We start from the raw sequence: 17,931 nt of genomic DNA, 5'->3' as shown, positions 1-17,931 counted from the left end.
AGTTCTCCATGTAGAAGGCCTGCTCTGCTCCATCTTTCCCCTGTTGCAGCCCTTCATATATTGTCATTATGCTCACAATGCTCAACACCGGTTCTCGAAATCTCATGGCTCCGCTCCGCGTAGTGTGGCGTAGTGTGGCGAACGGCCAGCCGACTTAGTCGCAGTATACATTCTGCCGACTTCGCGGACGTCAACGTTCTTAGCAACCAGCCGGAAGTAAGGAACTGGTGGCTAGAGCACCATTTCCGGTTCGCTCGTCAGGTTGGCCTAGACACTGCAGGTGCGGCTATTGCTGTTCTAGAGTGAGTAACCTCGAATCGGCTACACCATTTTGCGACTTACCATGAAACATTCAGGAGTCCTCCCCACGCGGGTGGAACAAACCCTCGGGAACAGGAACACATCACGGCCGTATTTTTGGATGCCAATGGTCGCAGGCTGGTTGCATACTTTCCAGACCAGAGATTCATCACCCGCTTTCATGTCTACAAAGACCCTTCTCTTTGGCTGAGGTCAAACGACATTGAAATCCGTCCGGAGGCGGAGGAACAACGCCTGGCACGTGTGAGGCGCCGTGCCTTCAGAGACCCGAGAGCACGGTTTGTCCCCATTTTCGTATGACATATCTCATCTCATGGCGCTGCAGCAGGTAGACGTCTTTCTTCAACGCGCAGTTGCTGTATTCCACATCTTCAAGAATGTACCTGATGTTTCTTCGGATATGATTTGCATAACAGGGCCTATAAGTGTACAGTACGAGATCTCCGGTGTAAATTGAATGAGTATTAAGTCGCTACAAAGCATGCTTGTGCAGTGTGTGTAAAAAATGTCTTCCACTGCATGGATAAGGGGAGTAAACCAATACAGAAAAGAGAAGTGCTGCAAAACATCACACACCATATCACTGAGCACTCCACTGCAGGATGTCTGAGATGTAGCTGTGAAAGTGACGAAAGACAGCACATGATCTTTGGGCAAGCAAGCACTTAGAGATAAGATTGGGGAAACTGGGACAAGCCAGCCACTCATGCACCTCAGCCAGTGGTCTGAGACAGCCTCATCAGCCTGTCTGCCTTCTAGTCGCTGCGATTCTGATAGATGATCCGATGGATAACGCTCGTCCCATCCATGACAGAACTGGCGACGACAATAATTTTCGAGGGCAGTACCACTGCCGAGCGGCGTAGACTTGGATGAGCACGCGCAGCTTACGCCACCGATCGCATAGCCCTTTCGCTGACATTTTTTTACAGGCTCCCCTCGTCCTCTTCACCTAAGGTCATTGACGCGGAAAGCTGGCGATATAACTACGAAGTGCAGGGCAAACGAAAATTCACCTGATTCGAACGACGACAAGTCGCTGACTCGCCTTCGAAGCGTCGCACCACTATTGTCTGAGCCGTGTCCCGGCATGCAGCAAGTTATGTATAATATCTATCGATGTCATCGTCACGGTGAGATCAGAAACAACGAGCGCCGAGTAGAGGCGACCTACTTGAAATTGGAACGACGGCTTCGCAAAGTCCGTGGGCCAAATTTGGCGCAAGGATAGACCCGTGTCTTCAAGAATTACTGACCACAAAAAGATACGGTGCTGTCAACTTGCCTGATTGGAGAAGGCAATGACGACCCATTGGAGACGAAAAACATTCTTTACTAGTCATCATTTTCATTTGTGGACCCATCGGCAGTATTCCAGGATGATTCACAAGAAGAAATCTCACCGTTATTGCGACAGTCAGACCGAGTCAGGTTGCTCAGATCCATCTATGTGCGCTTGAGGGTCCACAAACTCCGCAGTTCCGTAAAGGCTCTAAGTAGTACTCACGTGCCATTCGAGGGATAAACCTTAGAACCTCGGTGCGGCGTCGGTGCCAACCACGGACGTAGGAATGAAAGCAAGGCGCTCAGTTCTGGGATCATTCGTGAAAGTTAGGAACCAGTATGGGAACTTACAGCTGAAGCCTCCTCTGTTTCTTCGCCACAGCTCCTCCTCCCACTCACGCGAGTCGCATCCCGTGATGTCCAACAAGGTCGTCCAGAACCCTTCGTCTCTCGCCGCCCCGGAGTCCACAGGTACCCTCACGGCTACCGTAGAGGATGCTGCTGTGGTCGTCGAATATCCGGAAGAACCTGTCGGCATTCCAGCAGCACTATTACCCTCGGATGTCCCAGCTTTCATGGAGGTTCACATAGGGGACGAGATCGGACCACAGGGTCGTTACGCAATAGTACGCAAGTTGGGATATGGATCGTTCTCAAGCGTTTGGCTCGCTCGCGATGTGTCCCGACAGTACGTGTGCTGTAGTGCTGCTCGTAAGTCTCCACTCGTCGTCACTGATTTCCCTTGTGTTGGATAGGTCTGCATCCTCTAAGTATGTAGCTATCAAGATCCTCACAGGGCAGGCTACAAGGCTCGTTCATACCGGGATCATTAGAGAGGCACGCGTTCTTCAATATATCAATCTTCGCTCCAAGTTCAGGCATGGTGGGGACAAATGCGTTAAGCTCTACGACACCTTCATCTGTGAAACGGCAAGGAACGATACTGGTCCACACCAATGCTTAGTTACAGAAGTTCTTGGGATGGATCTCAATCACTTCCGCGATCAATATCCGGGGAGAGCTCTACCATTGCCACTATTGAAGCTTTTATTGCAACATCTTCTGACCAGCTTGGACTTCATACATTTCGGGTGTACAGTGACGCATACGGGTGAGCAAGGATAATTCTATCAATCTTGGAGATGCTCAAGCGCGATTGTAGATTTGAAGCCCGACAACATCATGCTCGCCTCTCCGTTTTCGGATGAGCAGATCATGCGAATCCTGAAGGAGGACCCTCCTAAGTACTATCCTCCGGTGTTAGTTTTAGGCCGCGAAGTGCGACCCATAGTCAGCCAGCCATTGCCAGCACTGCAAGTGCCCATGGATCAACTGGTTTTCAAGCTTGCCGACTTCGGCCACGGTGAGGCTGACGCTTTTAGGTTGCAGCACTACTTATTCAGCCGTGTCGACAGCCCAGATCTGCGAGGAGGAAGTGACGAACGATATCAGTCCTAGAGCGCTCCGTGCCCCGGAAGTTATTTTGCAGTGCGGATGGAACTTCAAGGTCGACGTGTGGGCCGTCGGATGCCTGGTGCGTCGCAAGCACGTTCTCTCGTCATCCATGTTTCTTCTTGAACGAGCATCTCCGTCAGACGTTTGAGCTGTTGACTGGGTCACAGCTGTTTACCCCTGAAGACAACGCTGCCGAAGGCACCACTGCGGACGATGATCACCTGCTGCGCATCATGAAAATCCAGGGATGCCCGTTCCCCACGGAATTTCTGGCTGAATCCCATAATCGGGACCTATTTCTGAATGCGGACGGTGAAGGCTGTCTTATGCGGTTTACTCGTCGATGTGTTGACGCTGGTGTCCACGCAGGTACACTGATTCGTATACCCTCGAAGAGCGATGCTAGGACGATTGCTGAACGCATACGCGACTCAAAGACTGTGGAGGACTCTCGCGAGCTAATGAATGCTGCAGCATTCATCGAGAGGTGTCTGCAGTACGTCCCTGAAGACAGGCCGGACCCCATTGAACTCTTGGAGGATCCGTGGCTCCAGGGATGATTGATCGGCGGCGGGTAGGTCGAGTCGAGTGTTGTTGTGTACTTTGCCGTCTCTGTGTCTGGGAATGTTTGCACTGTAACCCCTGCTTTCAGGAAACTTGTGTTTTTTGCCAAGCTCCGTGTGCATCCAGGACATCTGCAAGTTTTTTTTTTACCTACGACACACTCGCCTCCCACCCCGCCGTATTGCCGGGAAGCGTTAGAAGCGTGGTGTGAACAACGCGGGTGTAGGCGTGCGAACGGGGCATGCCTGCATACACCACCATTTGCGTTTGAGATCTGACAGACTATTTATTTACGAGATCGGATAACAGTTGATGAATATATCTGATTGATTTCATGCTGACATTTCTTCGATATTGCGAGCAGAATATTCAATACTGGATGGGGGATCCCCCTGGTCGCTGGTTTGCGATGCGGGGAATCAGGATAATAGCGTGGATTCGGCTTCGCTCCGTTTGTGTACTCGAAAACATGGCCGTGTGCATTCCATCTAGCTATGCGCGGTGCGCACAGAACTTCAGGATTTCATGAATCTGGATGAAGAAGCATGAGTGCGTTGCTTCTGGAAGACGAAGCCTGTCAAGATCGTCGACATCGTCGATTGCCAGCCAATCATGAGGAAGTTTTGAATTATTTGAACTTTCAGTTGTGGATTCGCTCACTGTATTAATTGCGTCGTGTGTTAAGTTCCCTGCTCGCTGAGTCTTATCTCGTGTGCATCTTTGAGAATTCAGGACAACGATGATGAAAGAGAAACAGCACGATATATTAGATGTCCTCTTTCGACGCATTTACATTCGTCGAGTATGAATGGCATCTACATTACACGGAGAAAGAAGATGGTCGACTCCCGAGCACTTGGATGACAAAGAAGGTTTGCTGCGGATCATACAGAGCAAGTGACAACGGAAGCTTGCCGCGAATCATGCGGAACAATTGGATAGGTGCGATTGGCGCCATAGTGGCTGGTAGGGTGGGTGGCTATTAAGTGGACGGAAGATCAGAGAATGCTCGTTGGCATCGAAGGACGACGGCGGCACCAGCTGTTCCGAATAGTGGTGGTGGCAGATAGGCGGAATCTCTACACACCGAATAGACCATCTGCTAGTGATATCCATCGGTGATGAGCTTGGGGAACGATTGGTGGGTAATAATCAAGTGACATTTGGCACTTTGATAAGCCAGTGGCCATGCGAGGCGTCCTCCGCGATGTACACAAGTGGAAGACGTCCGCCAAGTGTATGCCCCCGACACTAACAGAAGCCCGGAACGGATATGATCGTGGCAAGAACAACTGGATCTCTGAATGTGAGCTTGATGGTACTCCAGGCTGTGACCGCTATTGCACTTGTTTCAATGGGAGGCCGGGCCACGATAGGCATCGTGCGTGTCTGTGCATATTATTGCGACACGCTGGCCAGCATCATCGTCCACGTTTCATAAAGAACGTTACGGAACAGACGTATCAGCGAAGAAGATTAATATCGGGCGAAATGAACTCACAGAAAGGTCGGTATGGGACCTTCTTCTTCTGTATACTGCGACCTCCAGAGTCTCTTCGTTCAGCACGAGAAACCCTCTGAGACGCTGATACGCATAAAGTGCGCAGAACGCAACTTTTTGGTGGAGTCGCGGTGTTGAAATGTATAGAGCTAATGTGTGTAATACGACGACGTCCAGGGCAAAGTCTTTTCTTCATGTTGAACACGGGGGAAATCGAAAGGTCTGAATGAACTAAGTGTGGCAGTTGAATATGAAGTCAAGCAGATGTCGTGTCGCGTTCCTGTACAGAGGCAGTGAAGTGGGGGAGTAGAGAGAAGTAAACCACGGTTTATGTACGAGCCTGCGTGCCAGACAACCGCACGTACAATAGAAATGATTAATTTGGCTGACACAAGTTAACGAATTCACCGTGGCTAGCCCATTTTGTCAGCTCGATGAATGTCACCACAGCGGCTGAGCAACACAACTGTGCCACGTTCAACTGCAACCATGCAGTCAGTTGTTAGGTAGGTGGCACCAATAAACCGGGACGGGTCGGCACCATTCGCCAGACGTGCCCGGAGTGCGCAGAGATGATTCAAGGTTGCCTAGCATGACTTATCGGAAGCTGAAATTAACATTAATAACAACACAAGAAGGGAAGAAGATGGAGGATGCTCACCATGTAAGTGCACCTGCCTGCACGAAAGGCACCCAACTTTCCAGGCACGATGGTTATGTCTTCTGTAGTCAAAAATCCTGTCTCAGACTCAAAGAGCTGACTCGTAACGTGTTGAGCCCAACGTGTTGTGCACGCCCACACAGAATTGAAGGCGAGATAAGACAGCGAAAGATCACATCGAAACTCGCACAGAGACGTAATTGTCTATTCCGGTCCAGACATGCTGTAGGAATCAAGAGAGCTGTTGGAGTCGGGATCAGTGTACTAACCCAGAATGCCATAGCTTACATATGTACGTAGAATCAACCCATTCGACCATGCCTTCCAGATGTGAGTCCGCACGAAGTTCAAGGTGGAATGCAAAATCTTCCAGAAATTCAGCAGAGCTCAATCATTTCATGCACAAGGGTACAATAAAGTAAAGTTTTGAGGAAAGTACGAACACTTCCAGCAGAGCCACAACTGGCAGACATCGATGTCACCGTGATGGTCGTCTGAGATCTGAGATCTGACATAGGGCATGACGCTAGCCGTGGGGTTAGGGTTGTAGAAACCTCTCTGCAATGCGGCGGCCACTGTCTCGTCGGCGGTGTCATCGGTGTGCTCCTCAGTCCTAGTACTCTGTGATCCAATTACTCTGCACATACTGTGGCTGTACTGGTATCTCCACTGGAGTCTGAAGACACTGAGAACCTATGCTGACCGGAAGTCTGACGCAGGGGCCTGAACGGCTCACGCCCCTCGTCGTTACTATGATAATTTTCGAACAACGAGGCTCAGTGTCGGCGGTCGCCACAGCCAAGCCTAAATCTCATCTTCAAACTTCGTATGTCCTTCCTTCATATCTGACATATCTGACATCATCCAGTCAGAGAATGGAACAGTAAGTAGCTGCTCGAGACAATGTGGCTGTTGAATGTCCTCATATGGGCTTGACTTTATCTTATTCTGGCTTTGTAGTGTCAGATCGCATGTGACTCATGCCATTGTTTGATGCAACATTTTGCCGCCAAGATGGACCGGCGAGATATATAAGACGCTTTCTCACTCGTCCCTCGAATGACCCGCTTCTCACTCTTACTCCCAACACACCCTTACGTTCGACGCCTTCTCCGCTTCAGCATGAAAACGCGACTACCATCTATGCTTTGCACACCGCGAACGCACACGTTAGACGTATCAAAGGGCAATCTATGGAGAGCGTCAGTTTTAACATCCACTGGATGTTGTTCTCCACTGACACATTCGAACGCTCCACCTTCAGTTGACGTAGAGACTTGATGTCTCATGTTTATGGGCGCGTGGTCGCTGTCAGGCGAATGAAGACCCACAGAGTTCCCAGTGACGCTCCAGCCGCATGGGAGAAGATGGATAGGAAGTAGGCGACATAGCTCTTCGCGTTGCCGCTCACCTCTTCAACCATGCTGGTCCTACTTCTGGTAGGAAAATGTGGCCAATTCGTTCGGGAATTGGTCTGACCGCATCAGGCCTCCAGACTCTAGGATCGGAGTTCTTGAAGAGAGTTGCAAACGAGGCGATGGTGTCATCAACAACGCTAAACGCAGCCTGTTTCAGGCAGGGTGCCGCCACCGATTCTCAAGTAGCAGAAGCACTCCGTCTACAAGTGTCTGCTCGCCCACAACGGGTCAGGTGCCTCGTTAGAGGCTGTGGCGCGTCCGGCCACTTCGACTGCGGATATTATTCGTGAGGCCAAGGTTGTGTTCCTACGCGTTTTCTCCCATGTGTTCCGCCGCCCCTCGTCGCCGCGTGCACGGACATTCGAATGCCCAGCGTCTGTCTACTATGCATCGGGGCTCTCGCGTCGTGGTAAATGCGCATCTGTCGTCCAGCTTATAGACTATGCATCGTACGGCCACATTTCCGGAAGATGCCTACACCATCCGAACATACTCCCGCGTAACGGGTGTACGAAGACTACAAACCGTGCATGACACACGACCCTGCGTTGTTCTCATCGTACCGTCCCAGCCGAAGCCGACTCCTTTATAGTGCTCACGAAGGTGCATCAGATGGAACCCGATGCGTTTTCTCTGACTTTCGCCTCCACTTATTTTGGGGAAGCTGTCCCTGGTGAGCGCAATGTCAGGATGTCAGGGACGTGCTCCATTTTCTGGATACTATCACCAGCCAACCTGAGTTCCAAATTGTCGGTCCCGAGTTCCAAATCGACACTTGTTCCCAGTGTAGACTGGCATCATCCTCGACGTAGTCTGGGCCAACGGCACGTCTCGCTATCTTGCATTCACCCACAGCAGTGCAGTCCTCACCGGGCCTATGTCCAACATCTCTTCATGGTCGTCCTAGGCGAATAGCATCTGAAGCTATTCTTCACACCTCACTCACAACCGTGGCGCAATCTGACCACAAGTGTGGCGTTCGCACACCCAATGCTGCACCTTCGGATACGAATGCTTCATGCAGAGTAGCCCGATGCCCGTGGTGAATCATCTGGTGGAACACCCCCGCAGCGGTTTGAGATGGAGCTACTATCTTATCAAGGACATTTACCATCGCTTGATAGGTTCGTCTCTTTGCACGTCATCAAACTCATTTGGGTCGCTCTACTCTTGGTAGTCCTTCGCCGTTGCGACCTTGTGGATCTGGTCTGAGGTGTTGCACCGTGAATCGTTCATTCCTATCCAATCACTCTCCAAAGCCCGTGAGCAGTAGCCAGTTGTTCATTTCTGATCTCCGTTTTCACTCACTTGGGTTGAAAATTCTAGTCCCGTCTACACCAATTAGCAACCATTAACTCTGCGGTCCCATCTACACCAATTAGCAACCGTCACTCTGTGGCTCCGTCTACACCAATTAGCAACTGTCAATCTCTGGTCCCATCTACACCAATTAGTGACCTGTACTCTCTGGCCTCGTCTACACCAATTAGCAACTGTCAGTCTATCGTTATCCCTATTCTAAGTACCATCCGCGCGAAGATGACAAGATCGATTTCATCCTTTTAACTGATCCACACTCATCTGGATTCGCGACGTGGAATCTACTGTATTATGTACGTACTACGTCGCATACATTAATGTTCGATGCAGCAGAATGCATCATTTTCTTCGAGTACATCCTCGCGTTTGATCTGATGTAAATCAATCATCATATTTAACCGCCAGCACACATAGGAATACATATAGCATGAAGGTGCTGTCTCGCGGCAACAACTGCGCGTCACAGCGAGTGTGTTTCGTGTGTTCGAGAACAGTTTTCCGACGGGTCGTAATTCAACAGTCCCATGATACCTACAATCAATCAGCAATGTCCGCATGTGCGGCCGAGCATGAGTCGGGTCGGGCACGAAACTGCAGCTCCAAGAGCGAGCAGGTGGGGCTGTGGTACCTTAGTCATGCAAGCGAAGAATCCATTCGTCTATTTACGGAACCATGCAGCAATTCCATACTAGTGCAGAGTAGTGGACGCTACAGCCAAAGAACAGTATATGCGAGAGCTGAGACGTACTGAGACTGGCGTGGCGGCTTCGGCTCTTCCCAACCAGTAAACACGATGCAGGCTTCTTGGCTTCTAGTAGGCACAACACAAGACGCCCGAAGAATGAAACGACGTCTTGACGGGGACCACATTATCCGCAGAGATGACACGCAAGTCAAGTGGATACATTTGTTTCGGAATTACGATCTCCGTGTGTAGTGCGATACGACCACGACGTCAGAATGACCTCTCTCGCGGATGCAAATGCAGGACCAATCTTGCGATCGATCGGCCGCAATCGCTGCTGTGGGCGTCGATGGACATTCACGACACCGAATTGCTTGAGTACAGCGGATGAGAATCGAGCATAGGACCGACCATATAGCATCAGTACGCTGGCAAGTAGATGGTGGACTCACGAAATGCAGAACCGGGGTTCCAAGGTTTTCGGGGGAAGAAGGGTGACGAGCACTCTGTATATCTGCCCTGCTGCGCCATGTTAGATAGACAGCGTCCGGGTAAGAAACCGAAAGAGAACGTCCAAGAAGGTGCGCCTGAATGGCCGGGAGTGCACTGAGACCAAAATGACAAAGATCGACGCGGTGAAATTGCTGCAATTGCATACTGAGAGAGCTGAGATACTAGACAAAAGTCGAACCTCGAGCACTACCTCTCTGCAATGATACAGTGGATCTGCGCAGAGTTCTGCGGGAAGGAGACGCCGGTCGGCAAGCCCCATCCTTACCACGTGCCCCGGCGGGGTAGTGGCGGGCCCGGGAGTCTACTATGGCTCACAAGATCGTCGGCATGCCCCCCAAGTCGGCACCTCGCTCAATTAGCCCTTTCCCCTGCCTCTACCACTTAGTTATCTCTCATATGTATGATTTTATAGTACTACATCGTTCTTGAGGTTGAACGAGCTCAAACGGATCGGTATTGGAGGAGTCCCTTCTTGACCTGCAATGTAACGCAGACTCACGCTGGCTAGTCACTGGCCCGAAGTCTGCCGCGAGCATCGGCAGCGGGGTTTCAAGTGGTGGCGTCCACCACGGTCACCACCTTCGCGCATTAGGCTGCCGAGCGGAGTAACAAAACGGCACGCGTTACTGTCTGTGACATATGCGTTACTTTTTAGTCTCGGAACCAGCCGTTCTGTCAGTGCGGGCCCCCAATCGGAGAGCGAAATACACCTGCACAGCCCGCAGACAGAACGTCTGGTGAAATTCGTATAGGCGGGGGGGGGATTGTCACATTCACGTGATCTTGACGCGTCTTTCTGCACGTCAGGCGTGTCGCGCGTCGCGTCTAGAGATGTAGGTAGCAGGTACCATGTCGTAGTACACAATATACCCGGACCTTCTGCATGATACCCGGACTTGCTACACCAGAGTCCTATGAGTTCTGAAAACCTCTATACCCTATTATCAGAGCTTAATGCTGGAGATCCCGTGCAGGATGATGAAGAACTTGACGACCCGGACTGGGATGAGCATAGTGCGGACTCATCTGATGACGAAGACGAAGACACTGACAATACACCTGGGCGCCAACGAGAGCCGAGTGATCCACCGCACAAGATTCGCACATGCAACTTCAAGGACATAGAAGCAGAATATGTATTAGGGGAAGATGTATCGTGATTGCTACAGACACTACACAGAAGACGCGTACTACTACACATCGCCCGTAGGACACGTCGCCCTGACGCGCTGGTCACGAAGTGTGACAATCCCCCCCCCCCCCCGCCTATACGAATTTCACCAGACGTTCTAGGTGGTAGCTGTGCATCTCTTTTTCGCTCTCCGCTGTCAGTTTCACGTGATGCCCTGCTACCACCGAACGTCTGGTTCCGAGACTAGTTACTTTTGCGTTACTGCCGACTTGGGGGACATGCCGACGATCTTGTGAGCCATAGTATAGAGGAGCGACTCCTTACTATCTACTACTGAGGCTGGTTAACGAGCCTAGCCCGCGCGGCCGGGAGCGCAACTTTTCTACTTATCTCTTCCTGTCCAACATGCGTATCTCGCGTCCTGCAACGGCTGTATAGCCTTAGCGATAATTCATGTTCTGGCTGTCCCCCGACTCGGAGTGGCTATACGGCACATCAGTCAATAGTCCGTATGTAATCATGACGCCTTCAAGTAAGTGCTTGGATGGATGCACGTATGTTGCACGGGTTGCAAAGAGACTGGGAATCTCATTCAATTTCCTGGCCATGGTCTCTTCTTTGTTTTACGGTCGTTGTCTGGAATGACGTCCCCTCTGTTTCTGAATCTCCCTCGCTGCTGGCTCGGATTTCTGGAATTGTTATGGGTTTTATCTGACTCTGAAAGACGTTTCACTGATTTGAAACTTTTAGAGTGCCGTATTCTATTGTCCGCGTCACTGGCTAGGTTCAGCATCCTCGTGTCTTTGCTCGCAAGAATTACTTGAATATTTAGACGAGCTGGCGTTGATTTTACGGGATGGTCACAATTCTATTATCTCTTTCTTAATGCTCCGTTGTTTCAAAGGAATATTGTCAGGCTCGCTGACATCGTTCTGCCGTCGTTACTCGACACAAAGAGTGTCGATGATATTTAAGCTCCTTCGTAGGATAGTTCTGAATGTCGCTTCGATGGTGCATTGTTGACAAATTATCTTTATTGTTCGTGAAGACCGGAAGAGTCCGCTTCCTTTATTTCTCGGGTGGCACTCGTCTTCGATTGACATTAAGTTCATTACCTTGTCCAGCACCAGCTCGAAAAGCTATAAATGCGCTGCATCTGGCTTTTAATTGCCCACTTGTCCGTCCGTCATTTGCACTCATCGTTACTTTCTCATTTTCATCCGCACATGAACACGCTCAACCCTATCCACGACGCGCAAACGCTGCACGCAAGTCACCTGTGAGTAGCTTTCTGAGTCTTGTTCCTTTCGTTGACTCATTGGCACGGTGTTTGCTGCGAGAAAATATAGCTCTGTCCTGACATTACCACCCCTATCATACTCTAGGACTGTCAAGCATTGTGATGGACACTCCTACGGAATACACTCTCCATCGTTTCACTGAGCCCATGGCATATCAGGTCCGTTTATGGATCTGCTGCTGTATCCGACTGCGCCACAATATTCCTCAATAGAACTCTTGGAGATGCATCGGTCGGGATTGGTCATTGTTGATGCCACTTTGGCGTGATACAGCTCACTTAATACTACGCGAAGATCAGTGCGACAAAGAGCACCGTCGACCCTTCCATTCTCACTCCTTGTCTTGTCGGATGCTTGGTGCATCTGGCTCCTTGAATTTTCTGTGAGTCATTTGCACACAGGTGTCCACATTACTGACCCTATTTTCCTTCTCCTTTCATGGTGCGGGCGATGTGCCTTGCATAGGCCGTGTCAGAGCTCCGAATCTCACATCCCAACGGACCCAGTAGGAGCCTGAAGCTGATACGCTACCTTCAGACAGATTCACGTGGGTTCCTGCATTTCAGAACCACCAACAGCGCTAGCACAGAGGCCCGTTGCCATGTTGCTCGTTCTCAGAGTATGCGCAACTGAATATCCGGATTGCCTCCACTCAATTCACACACTGTCAAGGAAGTGGGCAGAGGTTCCTTGGAAGCTCCTCATCAGCTCGGTGTGCGAGGCACCCTTGGCCATCCCCATGTACCTTTATCCTCCTTCGAGTGGTTGGTTCCTGCGCGTTACCCGCCGACTCGTCTTGCTTAGATGCAGAGGAGTTCGATGACATCAATATGCTCACTTTGTCGCCGCGAAGGTTGAATCTCCGACATCTGTACTCGGCGTATCCCCTCAATGTCTGGATATTTACTTACAGTGATTTGAGTTTCGAAGCCGAGGTGCCACTCCGTTCTGTCCCTCGTGACTTACGTCGAGCATGACTCCGCGCGTTGGACCCTTCCACTCCCTCGAAGCCTCGTGATGCGCGCTCAATCGTGCGCCGTTATCCACCGGATCCCCGAGTGGGAGACTCACTCACTGCTTGCTGCTTACTTCAACTGGTGCACTAAAGCTAGACACGTCTTTCGGTGCAACCAGCTGGTTAGAACGAGAACCTTCCAACAGTACAGAGACAACACACGTATTCATGGTGCTGACATTGGCGTCGCGGAGCATCACGTCTTCCATATATTTATCGCCTGGAACTTCTACGGCTGGCTGTGATGATCACACCGCGAGACACACGCTGGTGACCTATCAAGGGTTCTTTGGGTGAACAGGGGGGTAGAGGGACGGTCGAGCTTTGACTACACAAGTGGAGCGCAAGCGTTGCTAGGATGGCGCCCCACAGGATATACAGCGCTGAATATTGCCATGCGAGCCGAGTGAGTACGAGCGACGAATAGATAGGTATCTCTTTGTCAGGTTAAGATTCATGGGATTTGTGTAGTCCGTACGACTAGTATATATACTCAGGTTAGCACCGCGTGTGAAGGAGCAGGATTCTATTATGATAGAATAGCTTGGCACGAGCTCCACGTCTACAGCGACATGATCAGATAGAGGCGCACATTCAATAGGTTTATCTCTCCAATGCTGATATTCTGCATATTTTCTTGGCGTTCTCGTCGAGCTGGTTGCTCACTGGCAGTCGGCGCGAGTCAAAACTTGAATCCTCAGGGTCGCTACGCCGGTGGGCTCTCGTACAGAAACGATACAGATATCGTTTGAAATATTGAAGTAAAAGGGGAGAAAATTTAGAATGGAGAAAGATTCCAACGAGCAGGAGAGCAGTCTGAGTCATTTTATAACTAGGGAAGGACCAAAATGAGGATTCGAGATTGAAGCAATCGATAGTCTGTTCGTGACCGCGTCTCTGTAGACAATCTGTCAAAATTAAGTTGCTTGACAAGCCTTCCGCTCTGCGCGAAGAGCCTGCAGAATCTGATAGTGAACATGGACCTTCTCTCCCTACAAAGGCGACAAGGACCTTCATCAATCCGTTTGCGGAGACACCAGCTGGGTTTACGATCCAGTCTGTGGTTGGTCGGATCATTGTCATTCCTTCCACGCACGCAGCCATCGACGGAACATACATTCAGGCACTACCGTACAAGATCCCTACTGTAACAACTTCGGTGAACTGGACAAGCGACGCCTTCGTACGTGACGAAACTCGAGGTTTCAGTGAGATTGAGCCAGAATCAACGCCTTCGCCTTCTCCGATCTTGGGACCATTACACACTTGAACGGTTCCGGTTGGCTACGCGAGTAAGAAGTCAGTCCATTCAATGACGAGGTAGTAGCCCACCTTGTAATGTTCTCCGTGAACGCTATGTCCGGAACAATTTTCTCGCCATCCGCACCAACCGCGTTAGTGATCTCAAACGCAGCGAGTATGTTTGTCATCGCGAGCCATGCCGTGCTTTCAGCGAGATGACGCCCAGGACAAACCCTGCACGTGTCCGAGAAAGCATCATCCACATCCGCTCAACCGATTCTGTGAGTAAGCATGGAGAACTCACCGTCGACCAAACCCAAATGACGTGTTGAAATGTGTCTCCCCATATCCAGCCGGTTCAGGCAAGAACCTGTCCGGATAAAACCTATCCGGATCACGGTAGATCTTCTCGTCTCGATTGATTGCCCTGCGATGTGGGAGTCAACCATGCTGCATCACTCCTTCAAAACACAGTGCTTACGTGACATTCGGAATCACGAGCGATCCCTTTGGTATGAACATGCCGTCGTATATGTCGTCTTGAATCGTGCGATGAGCAATGCCTGCAGGAACGAGCGTCAGGACTGCGGTACGCCAAGATCGGCCTGAGCTCATCGATGCTGACCGAGGGGAAAGACAGGATGCCACCTACGCAATGTCAGCATCCATTTCGCCGTGCCAGAGGTGGTACTGCTCACCGTGAGACCTCCTGCAAGACACATTCTAGATACGGTAGGTCTGCGCGGTCGCTGAAGTCCGGGAGCCTTTCAGAGCCGATAACGCGGTCAATCTCTTCGCGCGCCTTCCGTTGGGCGTCAGGGAAGAGTAGCATTGCGTAAACGAACGAGAGGAGGTTGGACCACGTCTATGACTTATGTCAATACGTAAGGGATCATGCAAATACTAAGACCGACCGTGTCGAAGCCGCCTATAGACAGAAGACGTGACAAAGGACCGTGCATAGTGAGTGCTAAGTGTACCTATGAGTAGCATAGCCGCAGTTGTTTTGATATATTGTACGTTCTCGTCACTGAGGTCCCCTGCTTGACTACATCGCTCTAGATGAGAAGAGGTGTACGACCGCCGAGCTGTCCCAGCATTCTGAAAGCTTGTCAATATGTGGCGAAACAGACAATGTCCAGAAAGCACCATCTGCGCCCGTACAGCATCGAATGGAACGTCGTACATCCTTGAGACCGCAGGGCGCCACTTTCTAACAGCCGCAGTAAACGAAGAACAGCCGGGAATCCAGGGCGGGATATGTTGCACTGTCAATTTAATCATTACAAATAACATGCAACGAGATGAGGACATTGGCCTACGAAGTGGTAATAGATCGAGCAGAGACGTCCCCGCAGCCCCGGCTTCCACCGCATGTGTCGCGTCCTCACCGATCTTAATGTATTCGTCATCGTTGGAGAGCACCTGGTGGCCGTACGCGAGTTCCATGATAATCCCCGCAGCAAGTCTGAAATTTGACATAAATCCGTGGAGCTTGAGATAAGTAACAGATACAATACCGTTCAATGGCTAATCCAGAATTCTCGGATGATGTCAGTATGTTCTTGAGCATCAATCCCACTTCTCGTAGTTGCATGTCCTGATGAGCGATGCAGCTTTTGGCTAACAGCGGTTCTTGCAACATCCGCCTCTGCCGGCGCCACTGCGCGCCGTATCGCAACAGCGCTGTCACACTTCCCAATCCCATCCTGGTCAAATTGTTAGTATAGAGTACCAATGCGGATCAAACGGACTGATAGTCACAAGGAGTATGTCGTGCAGTCTGCTCGATCGCTGTAGATGGCACTCCTCTTCTCCAGGAGATCAGTTACGGTTTCAAAGCTATTGAGCACCACTATTGGCTTCCCCAGGACTTTGAGATAAAATATGTTTCCTGTTGGATCGCTCTGCTTGAGCGAGGAACTAGACCACGAAAAGAATTCAATTACTAACCGTACTCTGCAGCCCATTTTCGGAACACGTCGATCTGGTGAACTGCGGGGAAGATACGTGTATGACCAATCAAAGGTTCGGCAGGTGGGCCAGGCGGGAGAGGAGGTGTGAGTCGCCTCCTACGGGAGTATAGCAAGAGGGGTAAAATACAGCCGATAAGTAGACACAGTGTCAAGGTAGACATGGCGAAGGATTAGGGAGTGAGACATCTGCAAGAGACAGTTATATAGGTGTCAGTGTCGTCGTCATCTGATGAGATATGGTGCGTATCTGAACTGTTTGGGGGTAGTGGGGTTAAGGAGATTGATAGGGAGCATGTGTGTCATTCAGGTGCTAAGGCCGCTGAAAATTTGCCACTGCGGACGTACCAGGTGATCGAGAAGCCTGTCAAGCAATGTACGCGTGAGACGAGCTAGGCAAAATGGAGCAAAAAGGGGGGATAACACACAACTCGCCATAGTTCCAGGTTAGAAGAGATGAGAACCAGGTCTCCATGGATGGCTTTTATTGAATGGACAGATTCATGCAGCTTTGAATTCGTCCTAAGAGTAGATACGGTTAATGGGACAGAGACAGAAATCGCAGAGGACGGACGGATTCTCGCATTAGCTGCATTCTTTTAGTACATTTACTGCAATGCAGCCTCTAAGGGAATAATATCCAGCGGGGCCAACATATTGTCGCCTTAATATTCCCTACATATCCATACCCAGGAATGCATTCACCCAGTCGATATTTCAACTGTCCGCATCCGCTGGACTTAGGAACAAACTTCATGCGCATCCTCATGGTACACCACTTCCGATGATTGATGCACCAAGCTGAGACTTAGCTAACCATCAATAGACAACTGGTGCCAGGCTGCTTTTCGAGTCATTCCAGAAGATCCAAGGAAGAGCTGAGGCTGCGAGCGAGCACGGCGGATAGCGGATAACCTGCCCTGAATTACTGACCAGTATGTTCACAGAGGAATCGAAAAGCCTTGACGTACGCCATTATGTTTCTGGCATGATCTTCTCGCTTGCAAAAGTATTTGGTGATCGCTAAGATTTGCATTACAGAGAAAATCCACTCTTCTCCAAGATTTGACCACCGCAGACGCTGGAAAAGGATACTCACGATCACCATCATTGAAATGACACGCAGTAGAGTGTGGGAGGTGTGTCTATTAGGGGGGCCGTTGTGGCTGTTTGAAAGAATGTCTAGAAAATGCGCGTCAAGAGTTGCCAACCCTCACAATATTGTCACGCAGAGTCACCTAACGCATCCGGTCACATCGGGAGAGCGACCGTGGGAACCCCGAAGAAGTCGTGGAGATGCGAGGAGGAATGACAGACGATCTGTGTATTGGCCTATGTGAACGGGATCTTTTCGGTGCAACCTTGCTCAAAATGCCTCATGATTCCGAGTCGACTGTTATCTACCGTTCATCCTTAGCGCTGCTGCCAGACGTGCATTTGTGCATGTGGTCCACGCCTTACTAACTGAAAGAAACCCACATCTGCGCCGAAACATCAGTGGCGAGTGATGTTTTACTCCGGTCCTTTGCCACTCTGGCTGAAGCGG

At 50.5% G+C, this 17,931-nt stretch overlaps 2 protein-coding genes across 2 annotated transcripts; one reads left to right on the top strand and one right to left on the bottom strand.

The window, feature by feature from the left end:
- Window positions 1-1,892: 1,892 nt before the first annotated feature.
- Window positions 1,893-3,620, top strand: SCP_0607300 (kinase-like protein; the record flags this gene model as incomplete). The annotated part of the gene is made up of 6 exons (XM_027759862.1): window positions 1,893-2,293; window positions 2,361-2,716; window positions 2,768-2,968; window positions 3,021-3,139; window positions 3,201-3,372; window positions 3,430-3,620. The coding sequence occupies 6 exons, from the start codon at window positions 1,893-1,895 to the stop codon at window positions 3,618-3,620; spliced, it is 1,440 nt and encodes a 479-aa protein (XP_027615663.1).
- A 10,755-nt stretch (window positions 3,621-14,375) lies between these two features.
- On the bottom strand, window positions 14,376-16,549 carry SCP_0607290 (O-methylsterigmatocystin oxidoreductase; the record flags this gene model as incomplete). Its single annotated transcript, XM_027759861.1, has 13 exons — window positions 14,376-14,454; window positions 14,503-14,646; window positions 14,717-14,839; window positions 14,894-14,975; window positions 15,038-15,060; window positions 15,111-15,277; window positions 15,327-15,340; window positions 15,393-15,513; window positions 15,562-15,680; window positions 15,735-15,880; window positions 15,933-16,121; window positions 16,177-16,306; window positions 16,366-16,549. The coding sequence occupies 13 exons, from the start codon at window positions 16,547-16,549 to the stop codon at window positions 14,376-14,378; spliced, it is 1,521 nt and encodes a 506-aa protein (XP_027615662.1).
- Between the last annotated feature and the right edge of the window lie 1,382 nt (window positions 16,550-17,931).

Source organism: Sparassis crispa (genome assembly GCF_003851025.1).
Source record: "Sparassis crispa DNA, contig_000005F, whole genome shotgun sequence".
Classification (NCBI taxonomy): domain Eukaryota; kingdom Fungi; phylum Basidiomycota; class Agaricomycetes; order Polyporales; family Sparassidaceae; genus Sparassis; species Sparassis crispa.
The sequence above is the reverse complement of the archived record's forward strand: the minus strand, read 5'-3'. Positions and strand labels throughout refer to the sequence as shown.